We start from the raw sequence: 21,700 nt of genomic DNA, 5'->3' as shown, positions 1-21,700 counted from the left end.
GTCAAGAACATATCTGCATGTATTTCTACTGTACACAAGTCTATGTCAACTTGTCTGTGACGTACGCCGTGGTGCATGGGGCGCCCTCTTGCATCGACCAAACCCCCATTCCAGTGCAGGTGGTGGCTGATAGGAGTGGCATGACACTCAGCATCTTACATTGTGAGTGTGATTGTAATGACTTGTATATATACAGTTATCACCTCTGACTTAGCGACAAAAAATATAATGATACGTTTTGTTTATACATGCAAGGTTATTCTACCTTGACTGGCAAAGTTGGTTTTATCATATTTTTATCTTAAGTTTATGGGACTTTTAAAAAAAAGTTGAATCTCACATGATTGATAAACGATGTGGATTTGGGTAAAAGTACAACCCGACTTTGCCAGTCTAAGTCTACCATTGGAAGGATATATATGAGAAAGAGATTACATCAACACAACACAAACATTTCATATTCGTTTCAATATCAAAGTGTACATTTATTATATTGCAATACACACCAGAAAACTGACAAGTTGCAAATGCAAACATTATACAAAAGCAAAATAAAATATTCAAATACAGCCTGAAAAAGTAATAAAAACATTCAAATTCCTTATCAATGGTCAAACGTGTACAATCATAAATCATGGTCATAAATACAAAACTTTGGTAAATTGCTCAACAGTCAAACTGGTACAGGGTGACAAATTGTTAAGTCGTACGTGTGAATACAACATGACTTAGGTAAATGTCTATGTAACTTTTAACTTAATTGTAAATACCAGTCATTCTCCGGTCGTCATAAATGTCCTTCAATCTCAAATCGACTGACTTTGCTCTATAAAATCTACCACTACAAATGTTTAGATGTACAAAAACTCAAACTGCTCTAAAAGTAACATGGCATGGCTTGAAAATAAATTCCATTTTGTTCGAACATGCAGTCAAATTAGTCAACTTCTTCAACAGTTGGACCACTACCTGTACTACCACTAGACTGACTGTCAGCACCATTGTTGTGACCACCATGTAACTTTGTCATGATAGGTGAACAAACTTTCTGTAACTCTTCTTGTTGGTAGGCAAACTCTTCTTTGCTAGCTAATGAGTTGTTATCTAACCAACTGATTGTTTCATTGGCTTTGTTTAAGACAGCCTCTTTATCAGATTGTGAAAGTTTATTTTCTACAGTTGAATCATTCACTGCAGATTTCACACTGAAGGCATAACTTTCAAGGGCATTTCTGGCTGCAATCCTTTCTCGGTGTTCGTCATCTTCAGCTTTGAACTTTTCAGCATCATTGACCATTCTCTCTATGTCTTCCTTGCTCAACCTTCCTTTATCGTTGGTAATTGTGATTTTATTACTTTTTCCAGAACTCTCATCTTTGGCACTCACATTCAGGATACCATTGGCATCAATATCAAAGGCAACTTCGATCTTGGGTACACCACGAGGTGCTGGTGCAATACCAGTTAAGTCAAACACTCCCAGTCTGTTGTTGTCTTTGGTCATTGCACGTTCACCTTCATATACTTGGATGGTGACAGCTGGCTGGTTGTCTGAGTACGTCGTGAAAGTTTTGGATGTCTTCGCTGGAATACGAGTGTTTCTATCAACCAGATTTGTCATTACACCGCCAGCAGTTTCGATTCCAAGCGACAACGGAGCAACATCCACCAACAGGACATCTTTGACTTCTTCGCTCTTATCACCAGCTAGGATAGCAGCTTGGACTGCGGCACCATATGCAACGGCCTCATCTGGGTTAATTGACTTGTTTAATTCTTTGCCATTGAAGAATTCTTTAAGTAAACTTTGAATCTTAGGGATGCGAGTAGAACCACCAACGAGAACCACTTCATCGATTTCAGACTTGCCAAGTTTGGCATCACGTAGAGCTTTCTCAACTGGTTCCATTGTCTTGCGGAACAAGTCACCGCAAAGTTCTTCAAATCTTGCTTTGGTAACACTGGTATAGAAATCGACTCCTTCATGCAAAGAGTCTACTTCAATAGCTGCTTGAGCACCGCTGGACAGAGTTCTCTTTGCCCTCTCAGCTGCTGTCCGTAATCTACGAAGAGCTCGTGCATTCCCATTGATATCTTTCTTGCATTTTCTTTTGAATTCTTGTGATAAGTGATTTACCAGTCTGTTGTCGAAATCTTCGCCACCAAGATGAGTGTCTCCAGCCGTTGATTTGACTTCAAAGAGGCCGTCTTCGATGGTTAGGACACTTACGTCAAACGTGCCACCACCTAAGTCAAAGATGAGAACGTTTTTCTCTCCTATAAGTTTCTTATCAAGTCCATAAGCCAATGCAGCTGCCGTTGGTTCATTGATGATTCGCATGACATTAAGGCCCGCAATCACACCGGCATCTTTGGTAGCTTGTCGTTGTGAATCATTGAAATATGCAGGTACAGTGATGACTACATTTTTCACATCTTGTCCGAGGTAGGCTTCAGCAGTCTCCTTCATTTTGGTCAATACCATCGAGCTTATTTCTTCAGGAGTGAAAATCTTTTCTTCTCCTTTGAACTCTGCCTTCACTTTTGGTTTACCGCCAGCGTTGACAACAGTAAATGGCCATAGCTTCTTGTCAGACTGGACAGAGCTGTCATCAAATCGACGTCCGATCAGACGCTTGGCATCAAAGATGGTATTCTTGGGATTCATAGCTACCTGTCCCTTGGCTGCATCGCCGATCAGTCGTTCGGTGTCGTTGAAGGCAACATAGCTTGGTGTCGTTCTGTTGCCTTGGTCGTTGGCGATGATTTCAACTTTTCCATGCTGGAAAACGCCCACACAGGAATAGGTTGTACCCAAGTCGATACCGATGGCTTTACTTGTCATTTTGTGAGTTGTATATTACGTTACACTGGAGTTAGTCTTCTGTGTCTTCTTGTATCGAATCTTCTTGTTTCGATTTATTTGAATTCTGACGATCATACACGAACTGGTCATATTTAAGGCCATAGTGAATGTTCTCGATTCGTCCAGATTCGCACGTTTCTCGTACATTCCCTTTTGTTTACATTGAGTTCATGAACCCGGAAGTTGTAAGTTTGTTTACATCTCGAACTTTCGAGAGCTCTCGCAATATATCGCGAGACTTCTTCTCGTAATATTGTTTGGTGGCGGCCTTCGGGAAGAGAAAGCTAAACAAAATGGCCGTCGTTGAATCTCAAAACGTTGCAACCATTCGAAGAAACAGGCCCGGTACAAAGGCAAAGGCAAGTTTTTTTCGTTAATTGTCTCTTCTCGGAAAGTATTTTGTATAAAGTAACAATACACACTCGTGAAGTCGTGAAAATAGCTGTATGTGTATGTTATGAGGCCTCTTATCTCCCAGAATCGACTCGTCAGAACAAATGTCAAATTGTACATAAATACTGTACAACACGTAGTCTGTAGTCTTTTCAACAATTATATTAATCGCAATAGTCTAATGCATGCTATCCCTCATCGGAAAATAAAATCTACCCGACTTCTGGATTTAGTCAGTCTTTCTACAAGCATGGGAAGAGACTGGGTAGAGACACAGACAAGAAAAACAGTTCTTCACTTATTTCCAGTCTGTCAAGTCAAATATAAATGATTACCTTAAAATTAAATGTGTACAATATAATTTGCATTGCTAAACCTTCCATCTTTCTCATTAAAATTCTAAAACATGACAAATGAAATACCAAACAATAGTTCTTCATTGATGTCATATCCAAACTCTGTCATTGAATTTTTGTAACCTCTGAGCCATACATATTATATGACTGAGTCACAATCCTTACTAATGTACTACTAATGTAATAAGGAATGTTTTACAGTTTATAATAAGTGGATGTTACATGTATGTATGTTTAACTGAAAGCAAATGCTACCAATTTTGTATTGTTAATGCAAATAGACAGAAGCGATTCAGATCTGAATCACAAAGTTGGGTTGATTTTACTGCTAAATTATGTCTTACCTGCCACGAAATTTCCTAACTTCGACATCAATTACAGAGCCTTCAAGATCAAAGAAATGTTCAGAGGTACCTGGCATTTTGAAACGGGTGTATGTTGACATCTCGCTCACGTTTCCACAATGATCTCGTCTTATTAGAGTTTGTCCAGCAGAAATTGTAGCATTTGTTTCCAGTTAAAGTCGGATTTTTATTTGATAAAACAGCTTCACGATGTTTTTCTACTTGAAAAAATAATGTGAAATAACATATACCAAATCCATGTTCATTACTCAATACATTGCAAAGAGATGCAAAAATTTTAAAATGTTTGTTATTGTACATACAATAACAAACATTTTATACATTGTTTAATATTTTGCAGTTTATTGAGTTGTAAACATTATTGAGTTGGACTGGGTATATGTTATTTCACATTATTTTTTCAAGTAGAAAAACATAGTGAAGCTGTTTTATCAAATAAAAATCCAAAATAAATACCAAATTTTCATCCATATGGCCACTTTAAACATCAGAAAGAAAAAAAGGACAAAAACCCTCAAAATCACAACAAACATTATTGGTATTTCTATTTTAATAGGTGCACCCTCAACAAAGATAATGAATGCAGTAGGCATCATTCATGGTTTTCATTTAACCTAGTCAAAAACATGTTTTGTGTTTTTTCAATATCTTGTGAATTTTGAGATGATTTCATGTGAGTCACATCATGCATAATCTAATTGTGTTGTGCAAATCAGAGCATATTTTTCCACTAATACAATGAAAAATAATAATATGTGACTTACATGTACATTTAGCATTACTTTAACTACTCAATGAATTCTTTCTGGTAGTGACATTCAATTTGATGCAACACACCAGCATCTCTATATTGTGACTTTTGTTGATCATTTCACAGAATTTTTATGACTGGCAAGATGAGTCATTTGAAGAAATGGACAGTACACTTGCTGTACAACAGGTAAAGTGAAAATTATATCATGGGGAATCACTAGAAGCTTAATTTTATTTTGATCAGTCAACCATTTCAAAACACTTTCATGCTATTTTGTGTAGGTACATCACGTAACAATAATGTTCAATTGTGAAACAGTGTTTCATGAGTTAACAGTATCTGCTTTGTCCACTGGTTACAACTGTATACAAGCTGTCGATACATGTTACATTGTACCATGGCACTGTAACAAGGGGAATCCCCCCCTCCCCCCCCCCCTCCATGTCTCCATGATTGTCCATACCATTACCAGTAGTTAAGTAGTACATTTATGATGTACACAATACCAGAACAACTGTAAACTACATGTAAGTTACATAACAGGAAAAGTGCTATATGAGAAGCCCATGACCCTTGAATACTATTACTAGTTTGGCATATTCAGGGTATTTGAATGAGTGTGTGCAGTAATTTCTCAGTGGTGGTAAATGTACTTTCAAGAGTAAAGTGATTGAAAGTGCAGCAGAAAACACTGTGCAAGCATGATCCAATTTTACTGTACATGTATCTACTCTGCACTAGCACATCATTGGGTTGTTATGTTAGTACTACTTATGTTTATCCAAAACAACACATTTTGGATAAATATAACTTCACATGATTCCATATACAGTATTTTTACATTACAGAATGCTTTCATCCTCATTTTCATTTTCATTTGCATTTGCATACAGGTATGTAATAATATACCACGCTCAGGCCAAGACTTTAAGTTATTGTCTATTGAATAGAAAATATGGATTACATGTATATATACTCTGGTCGTTCTACGTTATGACAACCCGTGTCTATGTCACTGGGATTGAGGGGCTTGAACTATGAGTCAAAACGTTACAAATCACCATTATTTTTCCTAAATTATTTTTGAGGTATAATTATATTATTTCCCAATAATTTTCTTCATTCACCTAGAAAATACTCATGACCTAAGGGTTGTCACTATTCGTTTAGCAACTTGTAGCGACAAGACTCCCTAGGGCCCTTGGGTCACTTGTATTTTCCTTGGCTGAATGAAGAAAAAATATTGGGCAGAAATATCTAAATGTTTGTGATATTGTGTTATCTTGACAGTTCATACAACAGAATATAAGGAAGGAGTATGCTGATATTGACAATATATTGTCACCTCCTGAAGGTCAAGATGAAGGTGTCTGGAAATATGAACATTTACGGTAAGTAGAGCCCATCTTAGTCTGTAAAATATCATTGTTTGGCAACCCTTTCTTTATACAGTAGATGTTTACTGACTCTTCCCACAGCTGTATTCTACATTGTCTTGTCTTGCTACATGTAGATAAAGATTAAAAAAGTTGTCGAAAAAATCATTGGGACTTTAAAATATGGGAAATACATCATTTTGAAATTATATTTGGTAGTCTGACCCCTGTGACCTAGAATGTTCCATTTTTACAAAAGGGACAGTTGATGTTGTAGAGAGGGACAGAGACAATCTTCATTGTTATTTCTTTGGTGAAAATGTTGTTATCTTTACTTTACAAAGTAACGTTTGTTGCTTAAGTTCAGACCAGGTATTAGGGGGAATACCACTCAAAGAAGTAAAGGCATTTTTTTAGACTATGGATTATGGAGTCATTTCATGATTTTACTTCACCTACATGATGCACAATTTCAAGGAAACACCAAGTTGAATTTGTAACCCATTTTATGATTTGTGCTTTGGTCCACATTACCTCACTGGAGTCAGCAAAACTATATATGTGTGTATGTGCAATAGGTGAACAATCAATATTAACAAAGTTTTCACTGAAAGTGAAAGAAATAAACACTTAGTAGATGATGAATATTCATTACACCATGCTCAAGTCAAGTTGAACAAAAAAATATGGAATATATACCCTGGTCACTTTACGTCCCAACAACACGTGTCTATGTCACGACAACACATGTCTGCATCACTGGCGCTGCTGTGTTCAAAGTATCAGTCAAAACTTTTAAAATTGCCATTACTTTCCCCAATTTTTCTTTGATATCACTGGTGCTGGTATAATTATCTTAATATAATTCTTCATTCAGCTGGAAAATACTCGTGACCTAAGGGTTGTCACTACGAGTCACTAGATGAGTAGTGACAAAGGCCCCTTAGGTCACTCATATTTTCCTTGGCTGAACGAAGAAATATATTGGGGAATAACATCTAGTAATTGTACTTGTTCAGTACATGTATTTACATTTTGAAATAATTTACCACATTTGTAATTTTCTATCCTATGCAAATCATACTGAAACATTTCATTTTCTAATAAAATATGGTGTTTCAAATAAAAATTTATTTGTGAAATACATGTCTGATTTCTAAAGTAATAATCATAATGTTCTATCAAAATGATTTGATGAAAGGTTATCTTCTCCTGTACATAGAGTTGAAAAGACTCATTCTGTTTGTCTTACAGACAATTCTGCCTTGAACTCAATGGCCTTGCAGTGAAATTACAGGTAATATGAATTAATAGATTGTAACTGGTAATAATCAGTTGTGTAAATTCAATGTATCATCCAGTACTAGGATGATGTGTCATTTTCATGGAATGTATGTTCGCTGTAATTTGTATACATCAACTACCTTTCACACTTTGTGTAGCAATTCTCAGTAGTATATGCTATCGAGGGTCAAAATTTAACAAGAAGGTCAGCTTATTAGCAAGCGCCTATAGTAATGCATGTGAAGTGTGTGGAGCGGAAGTTGTGATGTTAACCAGGAAATTGAATGTTCATTAATTTTATGATGCACCTTGGCAGTAATATTCTATTTCAGGTACTGAGAATTGGAAAACAGGAATGGTTGTATTGACTTTAATAGAATTTACATTCAAACTGATGTCTTTTCTTACTGACATGTTCGGATGTCATCATTTTGATCGTTTGGGAAAATTTCAATTTGAAATTTCAATTTCATTTCAAAACCCAAGTTCAAAGATCCTTCCTTCTATGTCCATACATGATGGTAACAATTGTGCTCTGTCAACTATGTGATTATTGGACATTGAGACATAGTTGCTTTTGAAAGGTAAAATTTGAAAAGATGTCAACGTTAAACGGTTTTGTTCTGTTGACTAAACAATGTCAACCTTGATTACACAATGATATTGGCGGTGCAAGTCCATAGTAGATGTATTAAAACATCGCAATTACTTTTTCAAAGTGAATATAATTCACTGTCCAATTGGATTCACAGAACCATGAACAACACATATTTTCCATAATGTAATTATTGTTTATTCTCCCTCTACACAGGCGGAGTGTCAACCAGAAACCTGCACACAGATGACAGCTACAGAACAGTGGATATTTCTGTGTGCAGCACATAAAACACCTAAAGAGGTAAGGTGTACATTCCACTCTATATTTTTGTATGTTTTTAGAAAAAGTGACCACAGATAAAACTTCTACTTGACTTTGTGAAAGCATTGGGTGAGTTGGTGGTGAATGCAACCTTATTGTCATACACATGTATTCATTATTCTTTCTTTTCCTCAATAACTGATGTTTTTCAGTTTATCTAGTTTGTGTCATTCAATAGTACTGGCAATGTCAGCCTAGCACTCATAGAGGTGTTTGTGTAAATTTTGCAATTGACTTCACAATTTTTGCGATTTTATTATTTTTTTCTCAAATACGTAAATAAGAGTTTAGGGTCAATGGCAGTTATAAACCAGGTGGGGGTCGGGTCAGGTAACAGGAACCAAACAATTTTTTTTTAGGCCTGACTTGATATAAGCCATACCTTGTAGGTTACCTTTGTTCTGGTCTACTGTTAGTATATCTTTACATCGACAAGGATGATTTATTAATGATATTTATTGACATCATATTTTACTTTTTCTTATTTCAGTGTCCAGCCATAGATTATACAAGACACACATTGGATGGTGCAGCATCTTTACTTAATAGTAATAAATATTTTCCTAGCAGGTATGTCTTTCATGTGATTGTACTCAGTTTACACTACATACATACATGTACATGTAGCTAATCTTAAAAGTAGCTGGTCAGATGTGAAAAGGAGGCATTAGTATATAATATTTATGAACGAGACCCATGAATCTGCCCACTGATGGAAATGGTGGGAATATATACACAGTCATGGTAATTCAAAATGGTGGATCCAAGATGGCGATTACTAGTTTCCTGCAGTCACACACGAACTGATAGGTGGTGTGATGACACAGGGACCCGTGAAAATTAGACCCAAGCAGATTATCACTTTAATCCTGACAGTTCTTTACCTAATTACTTATTTCTTTTTTTGTGTGTACATCATGTTTACAGAGTCAGTATAAAGGAATCGTCAGTAGCCAAGCTAGGATCTGTATGTAGACGTATTTATAGGATATTTTCACATGCCTACTTTCACCATAGAACACTGTTTGATGAATACGAGGTAAGACATCTCAGAATTATCGTCTACGTGTAAATTTACCTTCTCAAATTTACTGTAAATCAAAGAAACTCTTGCATGTTTGTATGTAGATGTATTTAAATCTAAGGATATTTTCATGTGCCTACTTCCACCATAAGACAGAGTTTGATACAAGGTACGATGTAAGAACTTTCCATACTTTCATATACATGTGTGGTCTTTCTGTGCCTATCTCTCCAAGTACGTACAATGTAGGCTAAAGGGCATGTATGTAACACAGCTACCTACAAATGTCAAAGAACTTTTCTAGTGCCACGTATACATGAAGGCACTACCCAAAGGAGGGCTAAATACAATGGCGTCTGTCTGTCATATCACAATGATGTCTGTCTCTGACATGCAGTGGCTGATTTCATTCAAACCTCAATTATCAAATTATAAATTTTGACTGAATGACAGCCATATTTGTGGTTAAAAAACCCACTATTACTGCATAAATAAAAAAAAAGTAATACATAGACTCCTTTGTGTCTACAAGTTGTCTCATTCATTATTCCTCTCTGTAGAGGAGGTTTTATATAAAGAATATGTCTTCTTTAAATATAGAAGCTATAAAACTATAATGACATGACCCATCATCGCTATATAAAAATACATCTTGTTATTTGTAATTAACACTTTTATTCTCACCATAAGGAAATCCATTGTTCCCAAAGTTATTTCTCTTTGTTTGTTCTCCCATATTATCAGGTGTAATCCAGTATTTGTACAATACAGTGTACTGTAAACCTGGACATGAGGATTTGGATTTTAAATTTATAAAGCAATTTTATCATGGCTTCCTACTTGAAAAATCAATGTGAAACTGTAAATCAATAAATTGCAAAGTCATAATATATTAAATGTGTAAAATGTTTGTTATTATATGTACAATAACAAATTGTTTGGTTTTTGGGTTTTTTAAATACATTTTTGGCTTTTTCGTAATTTCCTGAGTGACAAACAGATTTGGTCTATGTTGTTTCACATTGATTTTTCAAGTACGAAGCCATGATAAAATCATTTTATAAATTAAAAATTAAAAATAAATACCAAATCCTCATCCATATGACAACTCTAAGGGGGGATGGGGGGGGGGGGGGGGAACTAAGAAGACTAGTTTTTCCATATTTTGAACAAGAAAGAGTGAAAACAAGGAAGTGATAGTTTGAATTGATGAGTTGGACAAAAGGATGAATTCTATTGAGAAGCAGGAAATAACTACCTGTATTTGATAAAGCACATATTAGTACTTTCTGCACGGTTGTGTCTGACATCAGGATATCAGGTCACATGATGACATTGTTGAATAAGGAAGTCTGTTCCATTATGTAGATCAGGTGACATTGTTATTTATAAAAGGGGAACTGGTAAGAGTGTGTACTTAAAGAGAAAGTGTTCTATAGATTTGGTATTTTACTGAAGAGACTTGTACTGTCATCACAGCAGCAATGGTTGGAACTATTCTTGATAAGGATATGTACAGGAATTTTCTTGGATGTCAAACTCAGACTGCTGTGCGCTGCGTTAATGTAGACTACTGGATAGTGAGCAAAAAGGGACATTATTGCCATTAATGGTACAGACAGTGATAAGGGATCTGACTGGTTTGAGAGTGTTGAACAAGTCTTAAAATAGATGTGAAGAATATGACCACAATGAAGTTATTCATCATCTGTACATATATAGTGTTATTTCCTGCCTCTTCTGCCTTGATACAATCCAGCAAACCATGTCGGTTTATAGAGCAACACATAATTCTGTGCACTTTGTGTCAACTGATTGAAATACCTAGCTCGATACCAACATCTACTGAAGAACTCTGGCTGGATTATAATGCTATCGATGTTGTTAGGAATGGGTCTTTTCACGGTCTAAAATCTTTAACTTTTCTCATTCTTAGCAGCAATGATATCAGTATGATTGAGGAAGATGCATTTTCTGAGTTACATAACTTGCAGTTTCTTGATTTGTCTTCTAATAGACTTTCAAAAATCAGTCCTAAACTCTTTGTCAGTCTGCTTAAGTTAAAGACACTTAACATAGCATCGAATCCACTGCATGAAATTCCTAGCGAAGCCATTGGTGTACTCGGTAACTTACAAAGAATTGATGTGAGTGATCTAAGTTATGTCTCTGCAAAGTTATGTCCACAATTCAGAAACTTAACACACTTGAAAGAAATACGATTAGCAGATAACTTATTACCACTGTCTGTCAGACAAGGAGATTTTGAAGTACTCAAAAATCATCATTTAGATCTTGTTGATGTCAGTGGCAATATTCTTACAGGGTTTGATCCACTAGTTTTTTCAAATGTTGGGTCTATTCAGAATCTAACTATTGGCACCATAATGTTATCAAATTCATCTCAACTGGAAGGCCTTCTCTACAGTGTCGGCATGGTACTTGGTTTGAAAGCCCTAGAACTGAGAGTTGAAAAAGTAACAGATTTCCCCACAGTTTTGAACTTTCAAATGTTTGAGAACCTTACTTCATTGAAGCTGACAATTAATGATCTGCTAGAACTTGAAGACTTCCTATTTTCCACATTGTCACAGCTGAGACATTTACAGCTTACAATCTGTGATTTAGAATCAATTGGAGACAAAGCATTCGCTGGCCTTGAACAACTTGAACATCTTGATCTCAGCTACAATGAACTGACAGCTGTTCCAAAGTCATCATTTCATCCAAGATGGTGTCATTCATTGAAGTATTTACGTCTTAAATACAACCGTATCAGAACAATAACACCATATACGTTTGAGGGCTTATGTGTTTTGAAAGTGTTAGATTTGGAGCACAATGAATTGGTCTTATCATCTTCCTCAAAGTCTCTTGTTTTCTATGGCCTGCCAGAGTTGAAAGTATTGTGTCTCAACTCAAACAACATTCTTCAGTTCATATTTGCTTATCTGACACCGTTAGTATCCCTACAAAAGCTGTACGCATCTAACAGCAACATTGACTTCTTACAAGACCTCGAAAGACCACTCCCACAAAATAATACATTATTGCAGTTTAAGAAACTGGAAGTTTTGGATCTTAGCGGCAATGAAATAGGAAGTGATTTCCAGAATGTTAATGGCAATATATTTCCAAATGTGAAAGATCTTACATTGAACAATGTGTACTTATGGGATCATGTACTGCCTCAACTTTCACACTGTCACGGCTTAGTCAGACTTTCCTTGTCAAGCAACAGAATAACACAAATACCGAGGACAATGTTTGCTAATCTAACCAATCTTCAAATGCTTGATCTTCACTCGAATTCATTGAGCTACTTAGACAAAGATGTTTTTGCTGATCTCTCCAGTATCACTACTCTGGTGTTGAATGATAACAAATTTACCAACTTTAATGTGTCAGTCGTGATTAACTTGCATTCTCTATATTCTATAAGTTTGGTTGGAAATCCTTTCACATGTAGCTGTGACCTAGTGGCTTTTAAAGATTTCATGATGACTTCAGATGTATACTTCTTTGCTGGGAGTACCTATGACTGTACCTCACTTGACAGAGTAACAGGACAATATATCATAGATTTCAACCCTGACTGTGTCAATCATCTCCCGATGAGACTTTCTGTCTCCCTGACAACCGTCACTGTTGTTTTGATCATCATTGGCTATGTCTGTCACCGCAAACAGTGGCATTTGAAATATGCTGTGTTCATCGTGAAAGGTAAAATCAGAGGATATGATGCAATTGACCATGCTGACCCTGAGGAACATCACATGATATATGATGCCTTCATCGCGTACAATAACAAAGATCAAGATTGGGTATTGCACAATTTAGTACCAACCTTAGAACGAGGAGAACCTCCCGAGTTTAAACTCTGCGTTGATTATCGGAACTTTGAAGTTGGCAAGGCAGTGATTGAGAATATCGTTGACAGTGTTCACAGTAGTTGTAAAACAATTCTAGTCTTGACTCCAAACTTTGTGGCTAGCGAGTGGTGTTATTTTGAGATGCAGATGGCCCAACATCGACTATTTGATGACCATCGTGATGTCATAATACCCATTCTACTCACAGATATCCCACACTCCAAATATTCTAAACTGTTGTGGCGTATACTGTGTAAACGGACTTGTTACAAGTGGACTGATGATCCACGGGGACAGATTGTATTCTGGGAGAAGTTGAGGAAGGCTCTGAGAAAGCCGTGTAAAATTAACCACGCTGTGGAAGTATGAGATATATCTGATGAAAAGAATCGTAAGGTACAAAGTAGAAATTCAATATTAGGATTTTTAATAATATTGAAATAAAAAACATATTCACAAATTTCAACATCGCTGCCGGATGAAACAAGGAACATTCAAACACAAAACTGTTTATTTTGTGTTCATGGTGAGATCAAATGTAACATTTCATGTGCATGCATGTTATCAGTGCCTCCATTTTGTTTTGTGTAATTTGTAACAAAAAAAACGATGTGTGAGATGTCAAAATCACCATGACACTTGATTACAAACTCTATAGTCTCTCTGATTCGGTAGTAATTTGATCACAGGGACTAGATTTCAATATGTCCACTGATTGTTGTTTCTTTCATGATGTACATGAAGTTATTGTATCACATACATGTACTGTATTATAAACCAGTCCAGTTATTACTTGAATTGTGAGGTTACATACTACATTGTATGTATTTTACACTGCAGTGCAATACTGGAAACATTAATTGCATATTAGAAATAAAATCGCAAAAATTGTCAAGTCTCGCAAGAAATAGTGGATGTGGAAACTGACATCAACTTAAAAAGACAATATAAAACTGTTCTTCCAATCTGTAATGCCTGTACGTCTGATTTTAATTTTAATTTTTAAAACAAAAATCTATCTACCCCACCTATTCTAAAATTGAGCATAATGGGAACCACACATTTTTGTTTAGGCCTTACCAATATGATTCAAATGAATGTTGTATTGCCATTTAACAAAATTTGTTTCGAATAATCATGTGTAATAATAACAAAACCATATCACTCATGAGTACCCCTGTGGCTCCACAGGATATTTGCAATTGTGTTTTCTGCTCAACGTACACTTGTTTAAATGCTAGTGGAAGAAGTCTGCAGAGAAAAACCACATGCAAATATGGTACCCCCATTATGCCATAATGGTACTCGCATGTCATGGGACTCTGGTACATGTACATTTCACTCTGTACACATCATGGGATTCTGTTATATGTTACAATGTGTACATGTATGTTAGGATTCTGTTATATTCTACCACAAGAGTACAGATGACAATACCATATGATGAGAAAATATTAAGAGTTCTTTACACCATGTGTTCCACTAGGAATGGTCAGTTCATGTATTTCACAGTCACTAAGTCTATTTCTCTTTCTCTGTCCTACAGAATGAAACATACCTATGTCGGCGATTCACAACATTTGTTATGAAATACAACCTGATGTCTAAGGACAATTTGATTGTACCAATCCTGGATGAAATACAGCAGGGTGAAAGTGATGCTTAAATCCAAACTTATTTATCTGTATATTTAAATAGCTAGGGTAGTAATTTTCATTTTTGTCCACTTTTGCAAACATTGAATTGTGTAAGTTTAACATACCAGCCCTAACCTATGCATAATGCAGTACAAACTTTGCAATGATGATTACAAGGATGTATCTTTGTTTGGAGTTAATCTCTACATCTGAGAAGTCCAGAACACAAATATACTGGTATGTAGTGAAAAATGTTATATCATTGTTCTGGTTAGGTTTATATGCAAAATGTACAATCAGTGCATGCTTCCAAAGCATCTGTTAGTGTTATGTATGGTTAACTTCATGATGTAAACAGTAACACTACTACTACTATTACAATAAACAATAGACACATGGTAGACTTGGCAAAATTGTTCATGTTTGAACATTCAGATATCCAACTTTGCAGTGGCCATACAGATAAGATGATGAAACACTTCATGGTGAGAGGTCAATCTCTGCCATCTTTATCATGTTTATCAAACTGGATATTTCAATGAAACTGCATGCTCTGGCTGTACTGGCAGTAACAGTGCATACTTTTCCCAATAGAGTCAATTCAAAAGTTAATCAAGCAAACTTTGTGAACCACTTGTATGTGGAAAAAATGTACATTGTCATGTATTGTGAGAAAAAGTTAGAGCAGTGTGATTGTTTGTAGATACTCATTATGTATGTTTAGTGTACTTTTGATAATATGCTGTATAGATAGGTAAATTAGACGGTGTGGTCAGATTTATGTCATAGGTTGCCATGGTGATTGGCAGAGTTAAAATTGTAGTTACTGTGACTTAAGGCATTAGTGTTGCATGCCTATTAAAATTTACTGTAGAGTGTCTGTTAATGTATTATAATCATAACATTTTACTGCATTTTAAGTATGGTAAAGTAAAAAATAGTTTCTCTCTATTTTCCTTTATACATTTTTTTTTTTACATAGAACACATATAGTCATGAATTAATGTGAAATTGTTAAAACTTGAAACATGACTTTCTTCACCATTGATGTGAGTTTGTTGTTGATTCCTAATTTTGCTAATATTGTTATTATGCTAATATTCCAATAAATGATCAGAATTTCTATAACAAAGAAATCGTGGTTTGTAATTGTGTGATTTTTATGTATGATCTGGGAAACAAGGCATTGTTGATTCTCTATCAAAGGTGCACTAGCTGCAACTGGAATGTTTTTTGTGAAATTGTTCTATTTGATATAACGATGTACTCAGAATACATATAATTATGTACACCATGAGATGTATTGAATCAGCTGTGGGTGAACATATTTATATAACAATACACACAGTATGGTTCAATATATCCAATCAAATTGATTTTTGGGTCCGCACTCAAAAATCAACACACCCAATGAATCACGATTTCAACTTATTACTATTCTCATTATTGATAAAATAGACCTCTAATAAACATGTACAGTGTCTAATTATTTTAAGAATTTCCGGTGAGAATATTGATGGTTGTCTAATAGAAAAAAGAATACCCCAGTTACAGCAAGTGCAGGTTAAACATGAATATCGTCTTAATCATTAATGGCCTGTGACTCAATTCCAGGTTCTCACATTAAGGTATCTAACAGTGAGTGTTACATAGATCATTCTGTTGTTCTTGGCCACTTTTTCAATGACTCTGCTAGGCAACTGTTTTTCTCACTCAAATTCTATTCCTAATCTGATATTGAACTTTGAAAGTATTGTTAAGTCCATAGCACCATTGTAAACACAATGGTACTGACTCCTAGTTACATGTACTTGGTGGGATTGAAATGTGTAAATACTGCAGCTATTCGGAACCTTTGCAGTACAGGATTACATTGTACTTGGATTTACTGTTTATTGTTTACCTAATTACACAATTGCTATCAGAATATGGTAAGTGTAGAAGACATCAGCGGAAGATATATGATATCCACAGTACAGTATCTTATAGTTCAAACAGCAATGGAGCAAGGACAGCAGTAGTCTGTTCCACGGACTTGGGGTCTTACCTAAAATATGTCATAGTGCCCTCAAGGGTCTGTGGTAGAGATTAGAACAAGGACATTGATGAGAATACTAAATAGCGCCACCAAGAGTTGGGAATGACTGCAAAATAGCACCACTGAGAGTTGTATTATCAAGTAGACATCAATACTTATATTGACAATATTAACACTTATCCAAGTTAAAGTCACTTGTATATTGTACTCTGTACTACAGCAGAACATGTTTTTTGTCAGTACCGTGTAATTATAAGCATTATTCAAAGTGGCACAAGCCCAGTGAAATACCCACTTACTTTTAGTGAAGTAAGAATTAAAATGTGTTCCCTTTTGTTGGAAAATTGTCAGCATGACATCATCTCTACTGGATGGCAAAGTGTCTTGAACTGATACAGACAGCTCAGGTGAGGATGACATACAAACAAACAAACAAACAAACTTGCTGAATTTCATTCCCTCAGTATATTGTCTGACCTTTGACCTTCTCAACTCCCTTAGCTTTTTAGTTGAGAGAAATATTAAAATGAACACACATACACATCATAGCCTAGGTGCTAAACCCCTTGGGCTATTCTGCTTACTAAGCGACCGAAGGCTGCCACTGAGGACACTAGCTAAACCTGTCTGCGCTGCGCCAAGTTACTCGTTTTATTCAACAACACCCAAAGTGCAGATTCAACTGAGGTCTTTCAAGACTAACATGCATACACACACACACATGCACACACATGAAGGCACACACACACACAGAGTCAGACACATATCATCAATGGTATATATTTCAAAATAACATATATACACAACAAAATCAAATATCTGGTTAATTTCTATTTACAAAAAATTTTTCTGAATAATAATAATGATGATAAAAACCTGTTAATTTTGGGTATAAATGTATAAAGGTTTGATTTTAAAAGTTCCAATAAAAAATACCTAATAAAAAATATTCACAGAAATTTTATTTCAGCAAGAAAGCAACTCATTTGGGAAAAAATTACTGGATAAAATGACATAATTATATACATGCTGTAACACTTTGTGTTATTCCAAAAAGACCACATTACAGTATAGGGACAGTCTCAAATTATCACAAAAGCTTAAAACACCTAATGTAGGGGATTATGTAAAACAAAACAGACATTTTCAACTTTTCAAAAGCAACAATGGCTAGAACTAAACATTTCTTTTTCTTTTCAATTTTGATTATGTCTGTCTGTCTGTCTGTCTGTCTGTCTGTCTGTGTATGTGTGTGTATGTGTGTGTGCATGTGTGTGTGCATGTGTAGATGTGTGTGTGTACGTGTGTGTCTGCATGTGTTGTAAACACTAAATCCCAGCAAAAACATTTTTTAAAGTCTTTTTCATCATATTTATCACATGAAATGTGTACAGATCATAAAATCATTCTCTCAAGGCAAATTCACAGTGTATATAAACATCAACGTGTTGTCATAAAGGTGGACAACGTGAAGCTACAGAAATGAGGGTCAATATAAAACCTCCCAACCCCCAAACCAAAGACTCACCTCAGTCCATTTTTCCCTACCATTATGTCATACTTTCTATAACTTCTCTGAAATGTGTTGGCATGTTAAGATAGCAGACTATTATGTTTTTTAGTCTACTGAATTACTTACACAAAAACTTGCAGTATTTAAATATACAATCATATGAACTACTACAGTCTTCAACTAATGGACTCAAGATTTCAACGTTGTACTAGGAATGTTTTTTGAAACCGATTTGTTAGATATAATGGACTTCATTGTAATATGGTACACTCTGAATAGTACTGAATCATTTGTATAGGTAAACCTATTTGTGTAGCTGTACATGTCCTATCATAAAATATATCAAATCAAATTGATTTTGTTGGGTTCACACACTAAAATCAATGCTCTCAACCTGATTACAATTTAAACCTGTTGCTTTACACCTGACCTCTACTTAACATGTAAAACATCTAATTATTGGTATTTCAACAATTTTCAGTGAATAAATGTCAGTTCTCTGATTGAAAAAAAGATAATTTTCAAGTTACAGATACTGCAGCTGTAAGGAATTCAATTTAATTCAAATTTGACTGCCAGTACTTAGTTGTTTTTTTTTGCTTGGATTTCATTTGACAAATCTGTGAAGAGTTTTAACCAGGAAGTATTTGTACCAAAACATTTCATATCTATCTATCTATCTATCTATCTATCTATCTATCTATCTATCTATCTATCTATCTATCTATCTATCTATCTATCTATCTATCTATCTATCTATCTCTCTCTCTGTCTGTCTGTCTGTCTGTCTGTCTATCTATCTGTCTGTCTGTCTGTCTGTCTATCTATCTATCTATCTATCTATCTATCTATCTATCTATCTATCTATCTCTCTCTCTCTCTCTCTCACAGGTCAACTAGGGGTCATGACAGGTCAACATTATAACATGAAAGAAGTGAAGGGCAAAGACATCATTAACTAGATGTTATTTAACATGTATTTCAATCTGAATAAATATTAAACCTTAATGTAAAATGCGTCTCGGAAATCAACTGTGTAAACTTTTTCTGTGACTGTTCAAGAAAAACTTGAATCTATTCTCAGTTCAAATCAAGAAAAAAATGTAGAGGTCACCATACAGATTTTATAAAGAGGTAATATAGAGGTAAGTGACTAGTTTCTATTTTTTAATGTTTTAATATTTGGTCAAAGTCTATCTATTGTTTAATTGTTAAACCGACTATTGCTTTGTTTATTTTTTTTTTGAAATATATGTGTTTGTATATGTTTCAAAGCAGACATTTCAGTTTCTCCCTGTTCGGTAATACAATATATTACGTTGTATTGTACTGTATTGTACTGTATTGTATTTCATTATTTTGTATTGTATTGTATTGTAATTTGTATTGTAATAATGTTACCAAAATAAAGCCATTTTAGAATCCAGCTAATATAGTAACTCTAGGAGAAAGTAAAGATTATTGATTTCCTCGAAAACAAGATGGTGAACCCCAAAATTATTTCAAAAGGACCAGAAGCATGCTTCAATATGGAGAGGTTTGGAGGGATACCAAGAACTTTGATTTTAAGTGAAATTCGTCTCTGCGCACGGTACGTGTACCTTAAGACAATTGTGCCCATTTAGTACCATAATTATGATATAAATTTAAAATAGATAGAAAGTATAAATTTGTAAAATTATTATAATATACAATGAGCATTAGTTAAAAATAGTTGTGTCTCAAACCTGTGAAATTAGCATGCAAAAAATATCACTCTAAAAACTCTAAAAAATGATGTCTAAATTTTAAATTACTAGCTGGTAAAATCACAAAGACATGAATATGTCAAAATACACAATTTAGAGACACCATTTACAAATAAAAACCTTTTAAAATAAATTCATTTTCTCTTACAAAAGTCAGAAAATGAAAAAGTAAATATAAAAAAATGACAAAATTATATGTGACAAAAATATAAGTACTTTATAAATTGTATGCAGCAATGTATTAAGTACATGCACAAAAATGCACCTTTATATTTAAACAATTACTGTCAATTTCACCTCACCTCTCCTCACTGAAACAGTGTGTGTTACAGACTGTATTTTCATGTTGGTCCATACAATCTTGGCTATAGGACAACACTCCAGAGACATTGTGTCTTTACATATATATGAATTCAAAACAAATCCAAATAGTTATTACTGCTAAAGTAGTTGAAGTCTGGGAAAATGTATACATGTTACACTTTTATGTGTCTACTGCAATGGCTAGATAGTAACAGTGTATCACAATTACTTGAATGGATGTATACATGTTACACTTTATGTGTCCACTGCAATGACTAGATAGTAACAGTGTATCACAACTACTTGAATGGATGTATACATGTTACACTTTATGTGTCTACTGCAATGGCTAGATAGTAACAGTGTATCACAACTACTTGAATGGATGTATACATGTTACACTTTATGTGTCTACTGCAATGGCTAGATAGTAACAGTGTATCACAACTACTTTAATGGATGTATACATGTTACACTTTATGTGTCCACTGCAATGGCTAGATAGTAACAGTGTATCACAATTACTTGAATGGATGTATACATGTTACACTTTATGTGTCCACTGCAATGGCTAGATAGTAACAGTGTATCACAATTACTTGGATGGATGTATACATGTTACACTTTATGTGTCTACTGCAATGGCTAGATAGTAACAGTGTATCACAACTACTTGAATGGATGTATACATGTTATACTTTATGTGTCTACTGCAATGACTAGATAGTAACAGTGTATCACAATTACTTGGATGTATACATGTTACACTTTATGTGTCCACTGCAATGGCTAGATAGTAACAGTGTATCACAATTACTTGAATGGATGTATACATGTTACACTTTATGTGTCTACTGCAATGGCTAGATAGTAACAGTGTATCACAACTACTTGAATGGATGTATACATGTTACACTTTATGTGTCCACTGCAATGGCTAGATAGTAACAGTGTATCACAATTACTTGGATGTATACATGTTACACTTTATGTGTCTACTGCAATGGCTAGATAGTAACAGTGTATCACAACTACTTGAATGGATGTATACATGTTACACTTTATGTGTCCACTGCAATGGCTAGATAGTAACAGTGTATCACAATTACTTGAATGTATACATGTTACACTTTATGTGTCTACTGCAATGGCTAGATTGTAACAGTGTATCACAATTACTTGGATGTATACATGTTACACTTTATGTGTCTACTGCAATGGCTAGGTAGTAACAGTGTATCACAATTACTTG

The 21,700-nt window shown here is 34.9% G+C and overlaps 2 protein-coding genes across 3 annotated transcripts; one reads left to right on the top strand and one right to left on the bottom strand.

Moving 5' to 3' along the window:
* Nucleotides 1-460: 460 nt before the first annotated feature.
* Nucleotides 461-2,941, bottom strand: LOC144433505 (heat shock 70 kDa protein IV-like). The gene has a single exon (XM_078121813.1). The coding sequence runs from the start codon at nucleotides 2,843-2,845 to the stop codon at nucleotides 938-940; it is 1,908 nt and encodes a 635-aa protein (XP_077977939.1). The 5' UTR covers nucleotides 2,846-2,941; the 3' UTR covers nucleotides 461-937.
* A 132-nt stretch (nucleotides 2,942-3,073) lies between these two features.
* On the top strand, nucleotides 3,074-15,957 carry LOC144433504 (MOB-like protein phocein). 2 transcript variants are annotated; one of them, XM_078121812.1, is made up of 8 exons: nucleotides 3,074-3,225; nucleotides 4,858-4,920; nucleotides 6,025-6,125; nucleotides 7,365-7,407; nucleotides 8,206-8,292; nucleotides 8,804-8,883; nucleotides 9,241-9,352; nucleotides 14,756-15,957. In XM_078121812.1, exons 1-8 carry the CDS (start codon nucleotides 3,160-3,162, stop codon nucleotides 14,873-14,875), a joined length of 672 nt encoding a protein of 223 aa, XP_077977938.1. In that variant the 5' UTR covers nucleotides 3,074-3,159; the 3' UTR covers nucleotides 14,876-15,957. The 2 variants fall into 2 exon arrangements, with proteins under 2 accessions (XP_077977938.1, XP_077977937.1); XM_078121811.1 differs by lacking the exons at nucleotides 3,074-3,225; nucleotides 4,858-4,920; nucleotides 6,025-6,125; ... (2 more) ...; nucleotides 8,804-8,883; nucleotides 9,241-9,352 and adding an exon at nucleotides 10,517-13,605 and having other exon boundaries at nucleotides 14,756-14,892.
* The last annotated feature ends 5,743 nt before the right edge of the window (nucleotides 15,958-21,700 follow it).

Source organism: Glandiceps talaboti, chromosome 4 (assembly GCF_964340395.1).
Source record: "Glandiceps talaboti chromosome 4, keGlaTala1.1, whole genome shotgun sequence".
Taxonomy (NCBI): Eukaryota; Metazoa; Hemichordata; class Enteropneusta; family Spengelidae; genus Glandiceps; species Glandiceps talaboti.
This window is presented reverse-complemented; position numbering and strand designations above follow the sequence as displayed.

What these genes read in the sequence shown, in the direction of transcription:
- LOC144433505 (XM_078121813.1), bottom strand. Translation starts at nt 2,845, where the DNA reads ATGACAAGTAAAGCCATCGGTATCGACTTGGGTACAACCTATTCCTGT.
- LOC144433504 (XM_078121811.1), top strand. Translation starts at nt 11,020, where the DNA reads ATGACCACAATGAAGTTATTCATCATCTGTACATATATAGTGTTATTT.